General features: G+C 41.3%; 1 protein-coding gene and 1 pseudogene across 1 annotated transcript in view; one reads left to right on the top strand and one right to left on the bottom strand.

Annotated features, from left to right (window-relative positions):
* ZSWIM5 (zinc finger, SWIM-type containing 5) overlaps positions 1-23717 on the top strand; it is a 101690-nt gene that overhangs the window by 69871 nt on the left and 8102 nt on the right. Inside the window, exons 5-11 of the mRNA XM_014529232.1 lie at positions 278-457; positions 8030-8206; positions 10519-10665; positions 11189-11326; positions 13129-13389; positions 13596-13731; positions 14825-14982. Coding sequence (XP_014384718.1) covers positions 278-457; positions 8030-8206; positions 10519-10665; positions 11189-11326; positions 13129-13389; positions 13596-13731; positions 14825-14982 — 1197 coding nt within the window. The remainder of the gene's footprint in view (positions 1-277; positions 458-8029; positions 8207-10518; positions 10666-11188; positions 11327-13128; positions 13390-13595; positions 13732-14824; positions 14983-23717) is intronic.
* Positions 17176-18226, bottom strand: LOC102239273 (annotated as a pseudogene).

Raw genomic sequence — 23717 nt, 5'->3', positions numbered from 1 at the left:
ACTATAGATTCAAGCTAAGAATTCAAGCCCAAATCTGTCTTGTTCATTATCATAGGCACATATCCAGATATCAAGATAGTCACTCTGCTTTAAGGAAGCTTTGGGAAGGAAAAACAAGCCAGTTCTGAAAATGTTAGCAGATCTCATTTTTTTATATTGAGGAACACCGATGTTTTGGAAACTTCAAAATGGAAGAAAAGAATAAGCTGAACAAGAGTAAGGCTTACACATACATCGAAGAACAGATATGAAGAATGTGGGTTGTTTTCTTCTCCAGGGGCCTTGTGGGTGTGCATCATTTTAAATCCACATTGCAAACTGGAGGAAAAATCCTCTTGGCTACAGCAACTGCAGAAGTGGAGCGACTTGGATGTCTGTCCCCTGGAAGATGGGAACTATGGGCATGAGCTGCCCAATATCACCAACGCACTTCCCCAGAATGCCAGTCACAACCCAGGTGAGCAGATATCTTTTTAGGTCTTTGTGCCTGTAACTCCAAAAGGTTGAGGGGAAAACCGTAGAACAAAGGTAGCTGGAAAAACTATTGGCTATCAGAATTGTCATCCTAAATAAGAAAAAACAGTCCTTTTGTTTTGAAATGCAAAACTTTAGTAAAGGTCAGCTTTTGATATTGGGGATGCTGTCTTCTTCCACATCTAGAGTGTCCTTATAGCGCCCAGCATAAATTCCTAGAGCCCTCTGCATGAATCTTCTTTACCCTTCAAATTCTTCATGACTAATGGCTCTCGCCTCAGTTGGGACTGATTTTAATTCAAAAGATCTACCTCAATGGAAGGATGTAATGCCTGCAGAAAACAGCTTTTAAAAAAATGTCATGACAGCCCTAGCTGGTTTGGCTCAGTGGATAGAGCATTGGCCTGTGGACTGAAAGGTCCCAGGTTCGAGTCTAGTCAAGGGCACATGCTCAGTTGCAGACTTGATCCCCAGTAGGGGGCATGCAGGAGGCAGCCAGTCAATGATTCTCGCTCATGATTGATTTTTCTCTCTCTCTCTTCCTCTCCCTTCCTCTCTGAAATCAATAAAAAAAAATTTTTTTTAAATGTCATGACAATTGCCTTTCTTACTTTCCTCTGTTTTCCTCAAATGTTTATACAGCAGATAGCTAGAAGGGTCATGCTTCCAAGTTACTGTTAGGGTGCTTGCTCATTTTAAGACAAATCCAGTACAGCAAGCATGTCAAACTCGTGGCAGGCCACATGCCTCATTTATTTAAACAAGGCATGTGGCCCGCCGGCCCTGAGTTTGACATGCTTGCAGTACAGTGATACTGTAACCTCTGCATTTTGAGCCCAATAGCCTACTGATATCACTGGGCATCAGCATTTGCATCAGTTTTAGTTTATCTGACTCAGGCTATTTAATGGTGGGAACTGATTGCTCTTTTGCCCATTGAGAACCTTTATTAGTGGGAGATTTTGATAAGACATTAATTTTATATGTGGTCCCCTTTATTTTATTTTAATTTTTTAAAATATATTTTTATTGATTTCAGAGAGGAAGGGAGAGGGAGAGAGAGATAGAAACATCAATGATGAGAGAGAATCATTGATTGGCTGCCTCCGGCACACCCTCTACTGGGGATCGAACCCACAACCCGGGCATGTGCCCTTGGCTGGAATCGAACCTGGGACCCTTCAGTCCGCAGGCCAACACTCTATCTACTGAGCCAAACCAGGTAGGGCGGTCCCCTTTATTGTAGATGATAAATCTACTGACATTTTTTAATCTCAAAGAGAAAATTACTTAAATTATTGTTCTTGCTTGGTGTTCATCAACTATACCATAATTGATTGTCAGTGTATTTAAGGCAGCTAAAGTAATGAGAGGTGAAAAGCCTGCAATTTTGCCACTTCTTTTTATTATTATTATTAAATCTTTATTGTTCAGATTATTACATTTGTTCCTCTTTTTTCCCCCCATAACTCCCCTCCACCCAGTTCCCACCCCACCCTCCGCCCTCATTCCCCACCCACTGTCCTCATTCATAGGTGCGCGATTTTTGTCCAGTCTCTTCCCACATCCCCCACACCCCTTTACCCCCGAAGAATAGTCAGTCCATTCCCTTTCTATGCCCCTGATTCTATTATAATCACCAGTTTATTCTCTTCATCAGATTATTTATTCACTTGATTTTTAGATTCACTTGTTGATAGATGTGCATTTGTTGTTCATAATTTGTATCTTTACCTTTTTCTTCTTCTTCCTCTTCTTAAAGGATACCTTTCAGAATTTCATATAATACTGGTTTGGTGGTGATGAACTCCTTTAGCTTTTCCTTATCTGTGAAGCTCTTTATCTGATCTTCAATTCTGAATGATAGCTTTGCTGGGTAAAGTAATCTTGGTTGTAGGTTCTTGGCATTCATCACTTTGAATATTTCTTGCCACTCCCTTCTGGCCTGCAAAGTTTCTGTTGAGAAATCAGCTGACAGTCGTATGGGTACTCCCTTGTAGGTAACTGACTGTCTTTCTCTTGCTGCTTTTAAGATTCTCTCTTTGTCTTTTGCTCTTGGCATTTTAATTATGATGTGTCTTGGTGTGGTCCTCTTTGGATTCCTTTTGTTTGGGGTTCTCTGTGCTTCCTGGACTTGTAAGTCTATTTCTTTCACCAGGTAGGGGGAGTTTTCTGTCATTATTTCTTCAAATAGGTTTTCAATATCTTGCTCTCTCTCCTCTTCTGGCACCCCTATAATTCAGATGTTTGTATGCTTGAAGCTGTCCCAGAGGCTCCTTACACTATCTTCGTATTTTTGGAGTCTTTTTTCATTTTGCTTTTCCGTTGGGTGTTTTTTGCTTCTTCGCATTTCAAATCTTTGACTTGATTCTTGCGATCCTCTGGTCTGCTGTTGGGAGTCTGTATAATATTTTTTATTTCAGTCAGTGTATGCTTAATTTCTAGTTGGTCCTTTATCACAACATCAAGGGTCTCACTAGATTTCTTGAGGATCTCACTATATTTATCGGCGGGCTCACCAATCTTTTCAAGGGTCTTACTAAATTTATCAGCGGCTTCTAGACAGTTCTTGAAAAACCTTAAAAGTGTGATTTTGAACTGTATATCAAGCAGTTTGCTTTCCTCCATTTCTGTCATTTGTGTCCTGTTTCTTTGTCTTCGCATTTTTTATGCTTCTGCAGTGGGAGAACTTCTGTCCTGGATCTCTAGGGAGGTGCTAATCTAGCCTCTGCCTGAGACTATCCAGCAAACGCCTTGTGCAAGGCTTGGGCGGGGCGGGTCGCAGGGGATCAACAGGGCGGGCGGAGCGAGCAGTTATGGCTGCTCTCAGTCCTGCCTTCAGAGGCCCCGCTTCTCAGTGTCCCAGCAATTGCTGCAAGTACCTCCGAGAGAAAGCTGCCCTCGAGTTCCGACCGATGCCAGACAGTCCCACTTCTCCCGTATGAGTCTGGGTCCCCAGAGACTCACCTGGAACTGGAGCTCAGAGCCTGAGACTCCCTCCCAATTGAAAAAGACAACCGCGCCCTCAGCCGCCAGCCCGCTCCGCGTGCGCCTCTGTACCTTAGTATTTTACTTTCCCACCTCCTCTGAGTCTCGGTATGCTTTTCTCTTTCCTTCTAGTTGTAGAAATTCCACTCAGCCAGCCTTCCTGTGGTTCTGGATGATGTCCATTCCATCTTTTAGTTGTATTTTTGAAGTGGTTGTGCGAGGCAGCAATCTCCGGTGTTTACCTATGCCGCCATCTTGGTTTCCCCCCCCCCCCCCCCGCCACTTCTTTATGCTACCCTTTACTGCTACTTATCTAACCTCCACAACACAGGAAGCCATCTTTTTAGTATTAGCTTTGGATTGGCATAGAGAGAGTGAAATGTATATAAACAAATGTCTCCAGTCTGGCATTTTCTTCCTTGTCATAGTATATTGGTGTTATTTATTGTTACTGGTTCTCATCTGAGTATGTTGCTTCCTCTGCAGTCTTTTCATGTTGAGGCTGATTTATCTCTCACATCTCTTTGCCATTGGACCTGATGGAACAATAGGCATCCTGCTTATCCTTCATTGCCATTTCCCCAACGTCCTTCACTCCTTCCTAAAATAATCCCCATCTTTAAAGTTTATGCCATCAAATATACTGTCTGCTACCCTTCTGGTTTTGGTTATTTGTAGACCTCTGGGTCAAGTTCCCCCTCATTCCCTAAAGATTTTTGGCTATTGGCTTACAACACTACTCTCTGTCACTACTTCTATCATAATTCTTAATGATTTTAGTAGCTACATAGATGATCCTTCCAATATTCTAGCTTCTCAGCTCCTTGATCTCCTCTCTTTTAATAGTCTCATCTTCCAAAATAACTTAGCCATGGAATCCCAAGATCCTCTCCTAAACCTTGTCATTACCAAAAACTTTCTTCCTAATCTCAATTTAGAGCAGCTCTAATTACCACCAGCAGCTTTTACTACCTTATTTTCTTTAGTATCCCAATTCCAGTAGTTCTTTGACCCACTAGGAATTTTTATCCTACTGTTTTTTTCCATTCTCTTGATAGCTTCATTTTCCTCCTTATCCAGGTTAGATTCCTTGGTGCATCATTATAATCATTCCCTTGCATACATACTCAACCCTCCCTCCCCCCTTTCCCTTTGTTACACTCACATAACAGATCCCTAATGTTAGTAGTTTAGTCTAACTCTCTAATTACTCGGTGCTCACAACTGCAAAGCTGAACATGGTAGAGAGAAATACACCCATGGTAACTGGTCTTAATTTTTAAGTTTATGACCACTCATCTCAAGTGGATCTGTAGTGTGTAGACTAAACATGTACTGCATTTCCCTAGTTTATGCCCTAGTTCACTCTTCTAAATTACTATTTTCCACCATCTTTTCACTAAAACTTTTTATATTCCTCTCTTTCCTCATGTTAGCTGAAGCCTTGCTTCCTATTCACTGAGAATATAGAAGCAATCAGAAGAGAATTTCCAAAATTACATTACTACATCTGCCTCAGTCTATGTCCATCTACCGTGGCTCTTCCACTATTTTTGTTTGTTCTTTTATGTAAGCCCAAGCCTTCCATTTATTCTAGAGATCCTGTTTCTTCTCTTTTATCCAGGACATCATTCTGGAATTCTTTCCTTGCTCTCCTGCATCACAAATTTTTGTGGATTATTCCTGAGAGTATACAAGCATATTGTTTTTATCTCTCATCTCAAAACAAAACAAAAAATACTTGTGGCCCCACATGCCTCTCTGGTACCATCTCTATCTCTTCTGCTCTTATTCTTCCTTAAACTCACTCTATTTGGGCTATCACCTCTCTCTCCTTGAAACACCTTTTTCATCTTATTTCCAAAACACTACAAATTTAATTTAAAACATAAAAATTAAAAAAAATGTCACCACAATAAATTTAATTTTTTTTTAAAAGAGCAAAACACTGCTATTCTCTCTTGGTTCTCATCTTACTTCATTGGCCCTTCCTCCTAAGTCTTTTTTACTGTCTCTTCCCCACTTTTCAACCTAAAATGCTAGAGTGCCCAGGGATCAGTCATTAAACCACTTATCTTTCTATACTTATTTCATTACATTGTTTTAATAATCATCTATATACTAACAACTTCCAAATTTATGCCTCCTGCTTAGAGATTTTCTCTCAGCTCCAGGCTTGTATGTTCAATGACCTTTCAGTATCTCCACTTAGATATTAATGGACATCTCAGTAGGATTTCTTACCCCTCAAGCCCCACCCAAACCTTCTCTTCCTGCAGTCTTCCTTGTCTCTATATATGTCAAGTCTGTCTTAAAAACCTTGGAGTTATTCTTGATTTTTCCCTTTTTCTCTTACCCCAGATGTAATCCATAAGCAAATGCTATTGCCTTTACTTTCAGAATATATACAAAATCCATATACTCTCATCACTCCCATCATTGACAATTCTGATAGCCAATTCTCATCACTCTTATCAATACTTGGCTTATTACTCTGGCCAAGTTATCATCATCTTTCACAAATTATTACAGTGGCCTCCTAACTGCTCCTCCTGCTTCTACCCTCTACCTTATAGTCTGTTCTCAATATTGCTTCCAGTTAGCCTTTTAAAATGCAAGTCAAGCCCTAGCCGGTTTGGCTTAGTGGATAGAGCGTTGTCCTGTGGACTGAAGGGTCGCAGGCTCAATTCCAGTCAAGGGAACATACCTTAGTTGCAGGCTCAATCCCTGGCCCTGGTTGGGGCACATGCAGGAGGCAACCAATAGATGTGTGTCTCTCATCTTTTATCTCTCTCTCTCTCTCTCTCTTTCTCAAATCAATAAAAAATATATTTCCCCCAAAATTAAAATGAAGTCACATCATATACCTTCAACAGCTCAAAGTCCTCCAGTGGCTTCTCATACTCAGAAAGCCAAAGTCATTTTCACTCATGGCCTGCAAGGCCCTCATTATCTAGCTCCCTGGTATCTCTCGGACCTCATCTCCTATGATTTCCCTGCTTGCTCATTCCATTCCAAGTACACTGGCCTCTTTGTCACTCTTAAACACTCCAGATATTTTCCCACCTCAGGATCTCAGCACTTGCTTTTCCTTTTGCCTGGAATGCTCTTCCCTTAATTATATCTTGCCTTCAGTCCCTTCAGGTCTCTGTTCAAATGTTGCCTTATTCTATATAAAACAATTACCCTCACCTAACACCAGCTTGCCTTTCTAACTCCGCTCTCATCTTTTCTATAGCATTTATAACCATCTGATATATATTTATTTAACTATCTCTCCCCATTTGAATGTAAAGGTTGCTGAAGGCAGGGACTTTGTATATTTTTAGCACCTGGAACAGTATCTTCCATGTAGTAAGGACTCATTATTTACTAACTTAATGAATTACAGAACATATTGGGAGCCTAATCCCCACTGTGGGATAAGTAAACTCACAGTGGATTCTCACTTCAGCAAGAGAAGGGCTTAGACTGCAGCCAATAGAGGGGTCATTGTACTTCTACTGAGGAACAACATGAAGGAGAAGCAGCTTCAGTAAATACTGTCAGTGTTATTCTCATTTAATTCTCTGAGCCCATACTCTGTGGAATATATCAAATTCTGAAGAGATGTCCAGGGACTTTAGCTTAGTGGATGAATATGTTCATTTATTTCATGCTCAGTCTGAATCTTCTGACTTTTCTTCCCAATATTTTTGCACAGACTCAGTAGATGCACACCTCATTTGGGCATTTCTGGAAACATTTGTACAGTATTCAGTTCTTTATTTCAAAATAGTTTCAACCGCCCTTAATTTGGCCTAGAGTCAGTTAAATAACCTTTTACACCTTTTTATAGTTTTTAAAATGTCATTCCCATGACTCCTCCTCTATCTACAGTTTATAACAGTATATCATCCATTTGGTCTTCATACACACCACTCTTAAGAAGTGAGCCTAATTTGCCTGCTGTTTTGGTTTCCTTGCAGCTTTTTTCTGGAAGGGAGATGGCATGGTAAGACTCTAATGAGAAAAACAACTGTTGTCAGTATCAGTTTTTCTTATTGGAGAACAAGGCTGTAAGCCTGCAGTTATCAGTGTGATAAAGATACCAGAATACACAGGGCTTTAGCTCTTTCTTTCAGCTTTTAATATGAATTTCATGGAAGTCCTCAGTCTGATAAGGGTCATGCTGTAAATGAGATAGGATATAGATTGACCAGAAAGATTACCTTTCTACTTCTCTCTTCCTCTGACTTCTGTAGAAGCAGTTTGTATTCTCATAATTGAGAAGCTGAACACCATTGTTCCTTCGCTCTTTCATGTGGCTCTGGGTCCTAGGAGAAATTAGTTTTCTGTAAGAAGTAGAAAGGCAGCCATAGATCTCTGTAGAAAATATATTTCCATAGAGGGCACAGACACACTAAAAGCTATCCAATAAACAGGTAACACAACAAACACCCAGACAGATGGCAGAGTGGCTGCTCTCACTAACCACATGCCCACCCTCCCACCCTGAAGAACACAAGAGTTAGAGCTTCAGATAATCCATCATTAAACTGCTGCATGCATTTCTTTCTTTCCCCAGACTCCTTAACCAGACCAAGACGAACAGTGTTTACTAGAGCCATCGAGGGCCGTGAATTGCATTGGCAAGACAGCCACCTACAGCGAATAATTAGCAGCGATATATATATAGCTCCTGCCTGTCAACAGGAAAGTGAGAGACTACTCTTTAATTCCCAAGGCCAGCCACTGTGGCTTGGTAAGTGTATCTCTCTTCTACTCTTAAGACTTTTGGAGCCCAATCTCACCTCTTGGCCTGAATGAGCCATCTGCACCGGTACCAGCAACACAACTATAATTGGGACAATTTTCATGCATATCTTTTGGGGCCTTGATTCAGGCCTCAGCATTTATGTGAAGCCTAAGCATTTGGCGTATGTACTCAGCTGAGGTACAATAACCTCAAATAGAGGAATTTATATTCTGTATCCTAAATTTTGGGAGGGGAAAGGAGTTAATAAATCTCAAAGAGTACTACCAAAACCATTAGACATCAGTTCATTGCTCCCTTAGTCAACAGTTACTGAGCAAGATTATAATCTATTCTGAAATTATGTTTTGCTAAAAAGGCACTACATTTGAAATTTAAATTACCCTGTGCTAGTAGCTAGGGCACAATCTGCATTTGTCTCTAAGCTTCTTCCTTCCCACCTTTCCTTCATCGTAACAGAATAAAGCTGTTCCTTTGTCAATTTAAATCATCTTCTGGCCTTCTATCATTCTGTTCTTGACTTTATTACAGGATGCCCATTACAAAAGAGAAATTATTTTAAAATAGATTTATTTTCTGAGTCTTACACTAATGATTTACATTTTTATTATCTGTTCCCATTTCCCTACCTCTATCCCTCAGCCCATTATCTTTGTCTTTCTCGAGATCTTGCTGAATCTGGATATGTCCCTGTCTTTCACTCTAAAGCCTTGGCCAAACTCACTGTGGGTCACTAGCTGAAGTTCCCTCTGATTATCTTCCCTCTTCTCTGATTCAACACTTCTACATAAATCTAACAAGCTTGTGAAAAAAGAATTACCTCATTAATAAAGATGCAAATCAAAACAACATTGAATTACCATTTTTGGATTGTCAACTGGTCAAGGATTTTAAAAATAAAGATTATTGGGTTTTGGTTGAAAGAGGTTGCATAGAGATAGGTACTCTGATATTACTGGTAGGAGTATAAATGTTACACCCTTTCTGAAGGGTATTTCAACAATACTTATCAAAAGCCTTTAAAACACATTCATACCCTTTGATCCAGGAATTCTGCATCTAGGAATTTATCCTGAGCTATAATTACCAAAAATATGCCTAAAATTAGGGGTCTGTTGGAGCATGGTTATAAATAATGTACAGATGAGAAAATTGGAAACAATCTATATCCAACAGTAGGGAATTGATTGACACAGTGAATAGTACATATTCAGTGGAGTGATATATAATCACTTTTAGTGTTATAGAAGTACATTTAATGACATGGAAAAATATTTACATTGTGTGTAGTGTAAAAACCCAGTTACAAAACAATAATTATATCACCCCATTATAATTAAAATTGAATAGAAAAATCTGGATATATGTATGAAAGTGGAAGTAATGCTTATCTCTAATGTTTATTTTATATTTTGCTTATCTATGTTTTCTAATTTTCTGCAATTATTTTTATAAATTTTAATGTTTTCTTTAAAAGAAATCACAAAATAAGCCATAAATCTCATTATGATCACTTGCCCATTTACAAGCCTTTGGTAGTCCTCCATTATCCCTAAGGTAAATCCAAACTCCTTAGAATGGCATCAAAGCTCTTTACCTTTCCAGATTCTACCTTTCCAGGCTATCTCTAGCCACATAGCCTAACTCTACACAGAACTATTTGTCATACTGTGAAGATTCTATATAGAATACTTTTTATGCTTTTATTTATATGCCTTTGCTTATAAAGTTCCCTTTGCCAGGAATGCCTTTCCCTGTTTGTCTACCTATTTTAAATCTTGTCCTACAAAATGCAGCTCAAATATTATTTTCTATCTGTATATATTCCTATCATGTCTTTTCTTTTTAACTGTCTAATAATGATCTATTTATGTAACATTTTTTAGCTCTTTGAGGGAAGTGGCTATTTCTTATTCGTCTTTGTACTTTCATTTGGCAAATAATAGGTTCTCAGGAAATGTAGGATTAATAAATGAATGAGGCCTCTCCCTTTAGTCAGTTAGTTGCTACCTCCACTGGATTCCGATAATACATATTCACAAAGAGGTACAATATTTTATTATCCTAGTTGTGTGTCCCTTTCTATACAGTAGCCTGAGACTTCAGGGTAGCTCTTTAAAGGTAATGCCTGTGACTTATTCAACTTTATATCCTTAAAAGATAACACATAGGTCCTGGTACATGGTAGATATCAGGTTGAATTTGAGGAACTGAACAGAACATGAACTCCTTTTCTCAAGCATGAATTTTCCTAATTTGAAAATTTAACACAACCAAAATATTTTCTTCTCATCTGGTAGAACATGTGCCTACAGCCTGTGCTCGGGTAGATGCCCTGCACTCCCATGGTTATCCAAAAGAGGCCCTCAGACTCACGGTGGCCATTATCAATACTTTGAGGTTGCAGCAGCAACGGCAGTTGGAAATCTACAAGCATCAGAAGAAAGGTACAGTGATTAGGAGCCATTCTAACTCTAAGGCTATTAGGAGCCATCCTAACTCCTTAGGCTAAGGCTGAAGAGGATCCTCAGTGGCTACAAGTTGTAGGTCTTAATGTTTATGAAGTTTCATCGTTTGGCAGAGGCTAGGGGATTCCAGGTCATGCTATATGCTATGTGGAATGTCTCACTTTACTCTGAATCTTTGTAAAATGGGAATAATAATGCCAGCATGCCTCCCTCAGAAGGCAGTTGGAAGGCCCACTAAGATCTGATATAAGACCCTTTTAAAACCGTAAAGCTGTATCTACATATGTGAACTGCCAACAGGGAGCCTAAATGCAGACCATAGGTCTTTGCTGCTGGCTGATAAGCTTGTGACCTGTCCTATCAACCCAAAGCAAGACAATGAGGGAAGCTTTCTCTGAGTCTCAGGGCCAAGCCCTGAAAGAAACTGATGAGGAGGCCCAGGCAGGGACAGAGAGCAGTGTATCTCTATCATTCTCTAAAACTCTGCCCTGCTTCTTTCCAGAACTGTTGCAGAGAGGAACCACAGCCATCACAAACCTGGAAGGCTGGGTGGGCCACCCCCTGGATCCCATTGGCTGCCTATTTCTTACTTTAACTGAGGCCTGCCGCCTGAATGATGATAGCTATCTGGAAGTGTCAGGTATGGGTAGCCCTCTTCATCCTGCCAGATGTGTTCTAACCTTCCTGCAGCCTTTTTTCTCTCTTATCCACCTTCCCTGAGAGGTTTCCTTAGGCTTCCTCTCTTTTCCACCTTCCTTTTGTACCCTGTGGACTAGCCCTGTCCTTCTCTCACAGTTTACCTTGCCACCTTCCTTTGCTCCTCTCACTTCCCTGAATATCTAAAGAGTGTGATCCAAGGGAAATAAGAGGTAGAGAGATTTCAGCAGTCAAAGGCCAAGTCCTCAGAACAGTCTGGAAGTAGGAAAGAACTTCCATCAAGAATGTGTGTGTCCCTTGCAATTGTGTAATATTCTCCTGTTTCCTTTGAACTTTCTTCCTAATTATGTTAGTTTTATACCAGTTTTACAAATAAAAAATAGAAGGGACGTTATTCATTAGTCTCAAAGTAGCAAGGACTACAGACAAAATTGATTCTTCTCTCGTTTATGCCATCACTATATTGTATACATGCATCTATTATAGTATTTAACACACTGCATTACAATTTGTTTACAAGTGAGTATCTCTTACTAGGCTGTCAGCTCCTTGAAAGCAGAAACTATGACTGACTTATCTTTATGATCCCAGCACTTAGTGTAAGACCTCCCATTTAATAGTCATTCATAAATACTTACCAGGTAAATGAAAGAGAAAAGGAAAGAAACCAAACTCTAACTTTTAAACTTTTCAAAGTTTCTGAAACTTTGAATCCAAAGGTGGAATATATAAAGTAATAATAACATAGAAGTTATAAGTGTTATAAAAGTAATAGTTTAGCCGGGTGGATTTGGATTTCTCTGGTTAGAGATACAAGGGGTGGCCCCAATCTAAGCTAGGGCTGCCCTTATCTTCCCTCTCATCCCTTAAAAGGGAATTGTCATCTTTGGTCTGTTTCATCTGCACAGTGACACTTGCATCTGCAAAGCCTGAGGTTGCACTTGGGGTTTATTCACTACTGACATACACTTAGCTCCTCCTATACACCAGACCCTGGAAATACCTAGGGCAGGGGTCCTCAAACTACGGCCCGCGGGCCACATGCAAATACAAATATTGTATTTGTTCCCGTTTTGTTTTTTTACTTCAAAATAAGATATGTGCAGTGTGCATAGGAATTTGTTCATAGTTTTTTTTTAATCTATAGTCCGGCCCTCCAAAGGTCTGAGGGACAGTGAACTGGCCCCCTGTTTAAAAAGTTTGAGGACCCCTGACCTAGGGCAATGAGATAAAGTCGCTTTCCTTTAAGATACTCACACTCTAGTGAAAGATAGAAAAACAGTTAATTACGGTATTATAATGACTAGCAAAAGATTAGTATAAGATTTTTTTAAAATATATTTTTATTGATTTCAGAGAGGAAGAGAGAGGGAGAGAGAGATAGAAACATCAATGATGAGAGAGAATCGTCAATCAGCTGCCTCCTACACACCCCCCACTGGGGATCGAGCCCACAACCCTGGGCATGTGCCCTTGACTGGAATTTAACCTGGGATCCTTTGGTCCGCAGGCCGACGCTCCATCCACTGAGCCAAACCAGCTAGGGCAGTATAAGGTTTTTATATTTCCCCAACTGGCCCAGCCAGTCATATATTAGGAAGAAGCTAGGAATCTTTGTGGCTCTGTGTAACTTTTTTTCGGTATATTTTTCCTACTCCCATGGGGTTCTGACTCAGCTTCCCTGTGACAGCTGCTGACCAAGCTGTATTCCAAAGTGGGAGGGAGAGAGGAGCAGATGAATCCACAGGGCCTGACCTAAGGAATCTGGTGACCTGTTGCCCTCAGATGTGAATGAAAGCAGACCCCCTGTGTACCAGCATGTACCCATGGCAGCAGGCTGCCCAAGCAGCAGTGAGTCTTACTTGTCATTGGCCTTGGAAGTTGCTCTGATGGGGCTGGGTCAACAGAGGGTGATGCCTGAAGGCCTCTACGCACAGGACAAGGTGTGCCGCAATGAGGAACAGCTCCTGAGTCGACTCCAGGAGCTTCAGCTGGACGATGAACTGGTGCAAACCCTACAGAAACAGTGCCTCTTACTGCTAGAAGGTAAGGAGAAAAGAGGCTATTGTCTTTTACCTTTGACTGTGGGAGCTCCTCTATTATAGAGCACAGGTACAGAAACATTTTTGGCATTAAAGTATACTGAAGGTTCCCATGGCTAGCAAACATGTGTGGGATCCTAGGGTTCAAGTCTAGGCTGGCAAATAGAAGCATACAGGTAAGTAATTGGCTGGCTTATCTTCTTCCTGCAGGAGGCCCCTTCAGTGGTCTGGGAGAAGTCATTCACCGAGAGAGTGTTCCCATGCATACCTTTGCCAAGTATTTGTTCTCAGCTCTCCTGCCTCATGATCCAGACCTGTCCTATAAATTAGCCTTACGTGCCATGAGGTGGGTAAATGTTTCCTAGCCCAATTGTCTCCAACAAAGTAGAAGTCTTCGGTGCTCTTTTTCTTTGTTTATCTCACTTTTATCACTTCCCTTTTGTATCTATTCTATTGGACCTACCACCAAGCCTGCCCTAAAATGGCTTAGATATTTTCATATGATCAAGAATTCCTATCTGAGATGTTTTGCTAGTGACCCACTTGGTCCCTGGCTCTACTCTTGGTGGGTCCTCTGAGGAAGCCCCTGAGTTTTTAATAGATCTGGAGCACCCACGGCCTGAGTCTTCCAGTTCTGGGGCCATTTAAGCAGGCTGAGAAGGGGTTTGAGCCTTTCCATAGCTCAGCTGATTCATGGTTCCCAGGAATAGGTCACCAGATGCACCTAGGGAGGTAGAAATGGTTTTCTAAAACTAAACTTGAGAACAGTGAGCTATGAGCATCTTGTTCCCAAACTAGAATAGGATCCTTGGTTCAGGCAGGTGGACCTCAAGGATGCAGCAGACCATACAAAAGAATTTTAGACCATAAGGTTGAGAGAGCTTCTCACCTCAACCAGAAAAGAACTGCTGAGGATTCCTTGGCATATATTTCTTATACTTTTAAAAATAATCTTATGGCCCTAGCTGGTTTGGCTCAGTGGATAGAGCGTCGGCCTATGGACCGAAATGTCCCAGGTTCAATTCTGGTCAAGGGCACATACCTCGTTTGCAGGCTCCTCCCCAGCCCGGGCCCTGCAACCGAGGTACATGCAGGAGGCAACCAATCAATGTGTTTCTCTCACATTGATATTTTTCTCTGTCTTTCCCTTTTCACTCTCTCTAAAAATCAATGGAAAAATATCCTCTAGTGAGGATTAAAAAATCTTATGGCTTTTGAACTGCCTTTCAGATCCATTCAAGTGACTATTCAGCTTGAGTTCTACAAGTGTCTAGGCATTCACCTCATATAGAGTACAGTACCCTAGATTTTTAAATCTTCAAAGTTCTCAGTTAACCCTTTCCTGCTCATTTACTTCACTACAAAGATAAACATTTAAAAGATGGCTCAAAATGGCAAGGGTCTGGATGGTGGCTAATGACTCTTTCTGGTTCTTCTAGGTTACCTGTTCTAGAAAACTCAACTTCTACTGGGGACACTTCCCACCCTCAGCATATGGTGTCTATGGTGCCCAGCCGTTATCCTCGTTGGTTCACACTTGGACACTTGGAATCACAGCAGTGTGAACTGGCCTCCACCATGCTGACTGCTGCCAAAGGTAAGCGTAGATAGATCACAGGCTTCAGCACCCCCACTATGCCAACCCAGTCATGGCCCTGTCAAGGGCTTGGGCTGCAGTCTCCTGAAGAAGAGAAGCCATTCATCTTCCTTTGACCTCTTAGACCAGCGGTTCTCAACCTGTGGGTCGCGACCCCTTTGGCGGTTGAACGACCCTTTCACAGGGGTCGCCTAAGACCATCCTTCATATCAGATATTTACATTACGATTCATAACAGTAGCAACATTACAGTTAGGAAGTAGCAACGAAAATAATTTTATGGTTGGGTCACAACATGAGGAACTGTATTTAAAGGGCCAGAAGGTTGAGAACCACTGTCTTAGACTGAGGGATTCTCATTTTGATTGCTGTCATGAGAGTGAGCACCTGGGTCCAGTCCAAAGTTTTTCCCTACTTACTATTTACAGAATCCTGGGAACATAGGATGAGATCATCTTTAAGGTAACTTCTAAATCTGTCCATCCATATGATAAAGGTACTTCACCTTTCCAAACCTCAGGTTCAAAACCTATAAAACGGGGATCATTGTCAATGACCTATCAGTCTCCTAGGACCATTGGAAGATTCATGAAATGATGGCTAAGATGGAGCTGCAAATCTCTTTACAGATATGAGAGTTTGTGGTTTTTCCAAGGTCCTGTTAAAAGATAGGCAGCCAAAGTGACTCTCGGGCTTTCAAGCTCACATACTCCCTGTTAACTATGGAGGTTTCACCACAAAGAAAAATGAATATAAGCCCCTGGGCCCTGCCTGTATTTCAATGGTTGACATTGACCAATGAACCAGGAGGTCACAGTTCAATTCCCAGTCGGCACATGCCTGGGTTGTGGGCTCGATTCCCAGGGTGGGGCGTGCAGGACACAGCCATTCAATGATTCTCTCTCATCATTGCTGTTGCTCTCTCTCTCTCCCTTCCTCTCTGAAATATATATATATATTTTTTTTAAAATGAAAATAAGCCTTTGGGAAGCTATAATAAAATACTAGCTACCATGGACTCTAAGTATTTTTCTGATATGAGGTAATACATGGAGTTTTCAAAGCATTTTTTATTAAAAATAACTTTATGTTGTATCTTCTTATTGTCCCCCCAAAATCCATGCTCATTTTAGAAAAGGTAAAAGATACAGATAGAGGTGACTAGGAATCGAACCCACAACCTTTTGATACATAGGATGACACTCCAACCAACTGAGCCACCCACCCAGGGCTTAAAGATTATTGTTGAAAATATTACAGATGTCCCCTTTTTCCTCCACCCTACCCCTGCCTCCCCTCAGACCTCACCACACTATTGTCTGTGTCTAAGGGCTATACATATATGCATATAAATTCTGTGGTTAATCCCTCCCATCCTCCAGCCTTCCCTCTGAGATTTGTCAGTCTGTCAGAAAGTCTTTATTATGGAAAAACAACGTCATGGAGGGAAGTTAGACCCTGATTTCTTTCTAATAAAATGACAAAGCAGAATTTTTAAATAATTTACAAAGGGCAGAAATTGCTGAGCAGTGCTGCTACTCCTCCCTGCCAGCTACTCTTCCCTGCTAACCACAGTGCCTGGTGCTGAGAACATCAATAGGCACCCGTGGGCCCCAGGTCTCAGAGCCTGGATATCTCTCCCATTCCTTCTTTTGGAGCAGGCACAGGAGCTGTGCACCCAGGAGCCGGGTCTGTAAGGGGTCACCCCCGGGGCTGTGGCAGGTTGTCTCTGCCGGGCTCAGGAGAGCAGAGGCCCCTAACCAGCCTCTGCCTGGGCCTCTCTTAGTCAGGTCCTTGTTAGCAGTGGCCCGTGGGCACTGCCAACTCCTGGGGGCTTCCTCTGGAACTAGAGGGGAGGCAGGGATCCCACATGTGGGGGCGTGGGGGTCAGGTATGGCTCACTTCCTGCAAGACAAAGCTCTCTTCTTGCCCCTCACCGTGCTGCACACAGGGGGAGTGAGGACACCAAGCTTTCCCCCAGGACGAGTTGCTGGAAGGTGGTGAGTCAGTGAGGTCAGCAGTTCCGGTCCAAGCTGGTAGGAAGACCTCACTCTTCCCACTCTGCTGGGCGTCAGCTCTGTGGGTTCCTCCAGGAGACCCGGTTCTTTAATGTGCCTCCAAATACGCACACGTGCTCATGTAGGAGGAGGAGGAGGATGCTGGGGAAGATGCTTGGAAGGAAAGATGCTCAGGAGGAGGGCGTTACCTGAAGGGCACTGTCCTCAGTCTCGAAGGAGAAACAGTCATATCACGGCTCTCTTCAGCTGTAATGGCCTCCTCCAGCTCCTGGGACAGCTTCTGGAGGCGCTGGATTCCTGACCCCACAGGCTCTTGTTCACTGTCGAATTCACTGGGGGAGCAGAAGGGCTCTGTAAAGGAGGAGTGGGTCCAGAAGGCGGCCTCCCTCCTGGACCTCCACAGTGGGTGGAGCTGCAGTGCAGCTCCCACTCCCAGGGGCCCGGAGTTGAGTGGGAAGGGCCCGTTCCAGAAAGCCAGGTGCTCCTCTGGCTCAGGCTGTGAGCTGGGGGGCGCTACTGCCCTGTGTCTCTCTTCCCACTCTGGGCTTTGGGGTTTCCACCAGCCACTTGGTGCCACTTTGGCAGGACTCCTGGATTCTCTGGAACATGGCACCCAGGGCGTTCTTAGCTGAGTGAGCTGTAGCCTGGAGGCCCTGCTGCTCTGGCTGGGTTTTCCAGGTGTTTCCAGGAGGGGCCCACCCCTAGGTTGAAGCTGACTGCTCTCAGGGCAGCCTCCTTTGGAACTGTCTGCAGAGGGAGTTCAGGGCTCCTCTGGAGGCCTCCAGATGGCCAGCTGCAGGTGCAGCACATGGTTCTCCTCCAGCTTCTCCTGGTCCTGGAGAGATCTCCTGTGCATAGAGGTGCTCGCGCCGAGCCACCTAGAGGCCGTCTGCCTGGCCAAAAGTCTGTTCTGTTCACCAGGACCCCAAAGCTCCCACGTCTGCCAGATCTTAAAGATAATTTTTAATGAAAACCTTAGTCCCAAACATGTATAGAGTGCTGCTGAAACAGCTCTGTTCTGGCCTGTATTCTTTTATTTTAAAAATTAGCAATGATTGATGCACAAACAAGATTTTAAGGACTCTAAGCACAGGTTGAAAGTTAGAAAAAGTCAACATTGAAGATGTTTCAAAGTTGTTTACAACTTATTTTTAATATATAAACAAAAAACACATGTATAATCAGAGATATTTCCTAACTGGCTCAATAATCTTTACCAATGACATGAGCTCATTGCACACAAGCTGGAATGAAAGAAAACTATAATTAAACTAGAGGCCCGGTGCATGAATTCGTGCACCAGTGGGGTCCCTCTGTCTGGCCTGTGAGTTTGGGCTGAAACCAGCTTTCCAACATCCCCTGACGGGTCCTGGATTGTGAGAGGGCACAGGCCAGGCCAAGGGACCCCCACTGGTGCACGATCAGGGCCAGGGAGAGACGCGGGAGGTTGGCCAGCCGGGGTGGGACCATGGGAGGGCTCCAGGGGATGTCCAGCCCGTCTCACTCAGTCCCTATCCACTAGACCCCAGCAGCAAGCTAACCTACTGGTCGGAGCATCTGTCTCCTGGTGGTCAGTGTACATCATAGCAACTGGTCGACCAGTCGACTGTCTGCCCCCTGGTGGTCAGTGCATGTCATAGCGAGCCGTTGAGCGGCCTTAGCATGTCATTAGCACATTATGCTTTGATTGGTTGAACGGACAACCAGACACTTAGCATACTAGGCTTTTATTATATAGGATTTTTCTTGGACCACTATTCTACACACTCTCCTTCTGAACTTGTGACCAAGAAATTTTACTCCCAATGAAGAAAAAATATAAATGTTTATTTATTTATTTATTTATTGTTAATACTCACGTGAGAATATTTTTCCATTGATTTTTTAGAGAGTGGAAGAAGGAGGGAGAGACAGAGAGAGAGAAACATCAATGTGAGTGAGGCATTCAATCGGTTGTCTCCTGCACACGTCCTGACATGGGGCCAGGATTGGGCCTGTAATTCAGGTATGTGCCCTTGACTGGAATTGAAGCTGGGACCCTTCAGTCAGAGGGCCAAAACTCTATCCACTGACCCAAACCGGCTCAGGCTAAATGTTTATTTTTTATTTTAGTCTATACTTGCAACAGATATATATAGTCTCATTACTTACATTGGAAGTTTATTGGATAAAAGTCTAAATAAGTCAGCCTTGCTATTCAAAGTAATATAATCAGTGGACAAGCAGCATCAACTTCACCTGGAAGCTTGTTGGAAATGCAAATTCCCAGACCCAACTCCAGACCTATTGGATCAGACTCTGTGGGTATATCCCATGAATCTATGTTTTAACAAATTCTTCAGATGACTTTTATGCTCACCATGGTTGTAGAAGCGCTGAGTTAGAGCTAATTTATATTTTTTTAAAACACACAAACAAACTGAATATTATAGGTTATATATCTGTTGTACATTCTTTGCAGGGTAGAAAAATTGCTAAAATGGTATTAAGCCAAATAAGCAAGAGGCTAATAGTGATAAGATGTAACACAAATGCAAAAAAAATCTCCACAGACAATATAGAAGAAATGTTAGAACAGTTAATTGACCTTGAATAACATTCATTTATCAGTGAAAAGGAGATTATGGCTACTTAATTGAAGAGACTGCTCATATAGAAGTCCATACTAATGAGACACATTACCCTAGAACTACACCTTTTTAAAAAATATTTTAAATGGATTTTTAGAAAGAGAGGAAGAGAGAGGGTAAGAGAGAAATATCCACGTGAAAACAACATCAGTCGGCTGCCTTTGCATACCCCTTACTGGGGATCAAGCCTGCAACCTAGGCATGTGCCCTGACCAGGAAACCAACTGTGGCAACTTCTGGTGCATGGGACAACACTCATACAACTGAGTCATATTGGCCAGGGCAGAACTACACCTTTTAATGGCCATCTATTTGTGGTGTTGCTTCATCATTAAGAATCCCATTCCTGGACCATCATTAAATATGCAGTTCTAATCTTTGATGACATTAATAGCAATGTTGATAAAGACTTTTGTCCAAAATCCTCAAGAAACTAGATATAACACATTTATTGCATGCACATATACAAATATTTAGCTTGATATGAGGTTTTATTGAATGTTTTCCTCAGAAATAAAGATACCAAGTAGTTATGGTATATATCATACTATTTTATTTATCAGTTTACTTACTATCTATAATAATAAAAGCATAATATGCTAATTAGACCAGACGGCCGAATAGCTAACAACCATCTGGACAACCTTCCGGATGAAGCCGGGGCCACCGCGGCTGCGAGAGCTGAGGTAGCCACCAGGGCTGCGAGGGCCGAGCCCCTTGCACGAATTTCATGCATTGAGCCTCTAATTGTATTGATAAACTGCAAAACTAATTTTGTCCTTTATCCCACCTAGTGTGATTATTCATACATTCACTGTACAAATAGTAATGTTTTTAATTATGGGATGCTGCAAATAGATATATGTACAAATTACCTTTCTGTAATTTTTAAAATTCTGAATTCCAAAATATATTCAAAATTCTACAGCTTTGAATAAGGAGTATGGACTTGTATACCCATAAATGGAATACTATATGGCCATTTAAAAGAACCAGGAGCTCTTGATGTACTGATGAAATAAACATTAAACCCTGGCCGGTTTGGCTCAGTGGATAGAGCGTTGGCCTGCGGACCATAGGGTCCCAGGTTTGATTCCAGTCAAGGACACATGCCCGGGTTGTGGGCTCAAGCCTTAGTGCGGGGCGTGCAGGGAGCAGCCGATTCATGATTCTCTCTTATCATTAATGTTTCTCGCTCTCTCTCCCCTTCGCCCTTCCTCTCTGAAATCAATCAAAATATGTATTAAAAAAATAAATAAGTAAACATTAAGATATATTGATATGTAGGGGGAAAATAAAATGAGAATCTGTGTATACTATGCTATTATTTGTGGGATGTTTTTAAAGAGAGGAAATAGATAATGTATTTCCTTATTATGCATAGATTATCCTAGAAGGTTAAAAAACTGATAATATTGGTTGTATATGGGGTTAGAAGTTGATGAATGAGGGACAGGAGTGAGGGGAAGAAACAGTTTTTCATTATTTACTTTTGCTATCTTCAATATTGAATCATGTGAAAATTTCTAAAATTTTAAATTATAAATGCCAATAGAAACTTCTCAAATTGAAATACAAAGAGAAAAAAAGAATGGGAGTGGGAGGGACCAGGCCAGAATATCTAAGAACTGACATTCAGCCATCAAACCCACGACCCTTCGGTGCATGGGGGCCAACTCTAACTACTGAATCACATCGGCCAGGGTAGTGTTTTTTAATTCTTAATTAAACTAATAAATAATGTCTTGTTAAAAAAAATAATAGCAATTCTAAGGTGAACACCACTTAATTATTTAATTCTTTATTTTTAAAGGAGGATAATTAATTTTAGAAGAATATAGTTCTTTTTAATATTATTTCATTTTTAAAATAAGTATAATTGATAGGGGAGAAGAGAAGATTGAATCCTATAAAATGCTTAATTTAAGCCAGAGAAGGCAGAAAGGGGGGAAGATTTTTTAAAAAGAAAGAAACAGCCCGGCTGGCATGGCTCAGTGGTTGAGCATAGACCTATGAACCAGGAGGTCACGGTTCAATTCCCGGTCAAGGCACGTGCTCATGGTACAGTGTGGTGCGGGCTCAGTCCCCAATATGGCTGCCTGTTGATCAATGATTCTCTCTCATCATTGATGTGTCTATCTCTCTCCCTCTCCTTTCCGCTCTGAAAATCAATAAAAATATATTTTAAAAAGAAAGAAAGAAAAAAGTGTGATACACACACACACACACACACACACACAAAAGAATATTCAGCCATTAAAAAAAAGGAAATCCAGTCACTTGCAACAACATGGATGAACCTTAAGGACATTGTCCTAAATGAAATTAGTCAGACAGAAAAAGATAAAAATGTATGACCTCATTTAATATGTGGAAACTCATAGAAACAAAGTAGATTGGTAGCTGGCAGGAGCTGAAGTGTAGGGGAACTGAGGAGATGTTGGTCAAAGGGTACAAATTTTCAGTTATAAGATGATTAAGTTCTGGGGATCCAATGTACAGCATGGTGACTATAGTTAACAATACTGTATTGTACACTTGAAGTGTCCTAATGGATTAAATCTTAAATGTTCTCAACCACACACACAAAAATAAAGGTAACTGTGTGAAGTAATAGATGTGTTAACTAACCTTATTGTGGTGATCATTTGCAATCCATACATATTAAATCACACTGTACACCTTAAACTTACACAATGTTACGTCTATTATGGAAATAAAATAAATAATCTAAGTTTTCACCTTGGAAAACAAGAAAAAGAAGAGCAATATAAACCTAAAACTAGCAGGGGGGAAAAATAAACAGAAATCAATGAAATTTAAAATAAGAAAAAAAATAAAGAAAACCAATGAAAGCAAAAGCTGCTGCTTTGCAAAGATCATTAAATTTGATAAACCTCTATCCAGCTTGCCAAGAAAAGAAAGAAGAAATAAATGACTAGTACCGTAAATGAAAGAGGGGCCATCATTACTGAGCCCATGGTCATTGAAAGGATAATAAAGGAAAATTATGAACAACTGTGTGCTCATAGATTTGATATCTTAGATAGTAAAATGGACAAATTCCTTGAAAAACTCAACCTACTAAAACACACGTAGAAATAAATAATCTGATTCGGCCTATCTATGTTAAAGCAATAGATTCAATTATCTTTCAAACAGAAAGCACTTGGCCCAGATGAGTTCACTAGTGACTAATCAAATATTTAAGGTAAAAAAATGATACCAATTCTCTACAATCCCTTCCAGAAAATAGAAGCAGAGAGAACACCTCAAGTCATCCAGTGAGGTCAGCATTACTGTAATACCAAAATCAGGTAAACATAATACAAGAAAGGAAAACTACAGACCAATATCACTCATGAAGATAAATGCAAAAATCTTCAACAAAATATTAGATAATTGGCCCAGGCCGGTGTAACTCTGTTGGGTGTCGTCCAGTGCACCAAAAAGTTGCTGGTTCAATTCCTGGTCAGGGCACATGCCCAGGTTGCGGACTCGATCCCCAGTAGGAGGCGTGCAGGAGGCAGCGAATTGGTGTTCCACTTTCACATCTATGTTTCTCTCTCCTCCTTTCCTCTCTCTTTAAAAATCAATAAAAACATTTTTAATTTAAAAATATTTATTAGCTAATTGGATCCAACAAAATATAAAAATAATTATACACCATGACCAAGTGGGATTTATTTCAGGTATGGAATGCTGGTTCAGGCACTTGAAAATAAATGTAGTCCATCACATCCACAGGCTAAAGAGGAATAAGCATATAATTTATATCGGTAGATGCAAGAAAATAATTTGACCAAATCCAATACCTATTCATGTTTAAAAAAAAAAAAAAAACTCTCAGCAAACTAGAACTAGATCAGACTGACTCAGCTTTATAAAGAACATCTACATGCCCTTGCTGGTTTAGCTAAGTGGTTAGAGCGTCAGCCCACAGACCAAAGGGTTGCAGGTTTGATTCTCAGTTAAGGGCACATACCTTGGTTGCAGGTTCTATCCCTGGCCCTGGTCTGGGCGTGAGCTGACCAGTCGATGAGTCTCTCTCATGTCAATATTTCTCTCTCTCTCTCTCTCTCTCTCC

This window comes from Myotis brandtii, unplaced genomic scaffold (assembly GCF_000412655.1).
Source record: "Myotis brandtii unplaced genomic scaffold, ASM41265v1 scaffold674, whole genome shotgun sequence".
Taxonomy (NCBI): domain Eukaryota; kingdom Metazoa; phylum Chordata; class Mammalia; order Chiroptera; family Vespertilionidae; genus Myotis; species Myotis brandtii.
This window is presented reverse-complemented; position numbering and strand designations above follow the sequence as displayed.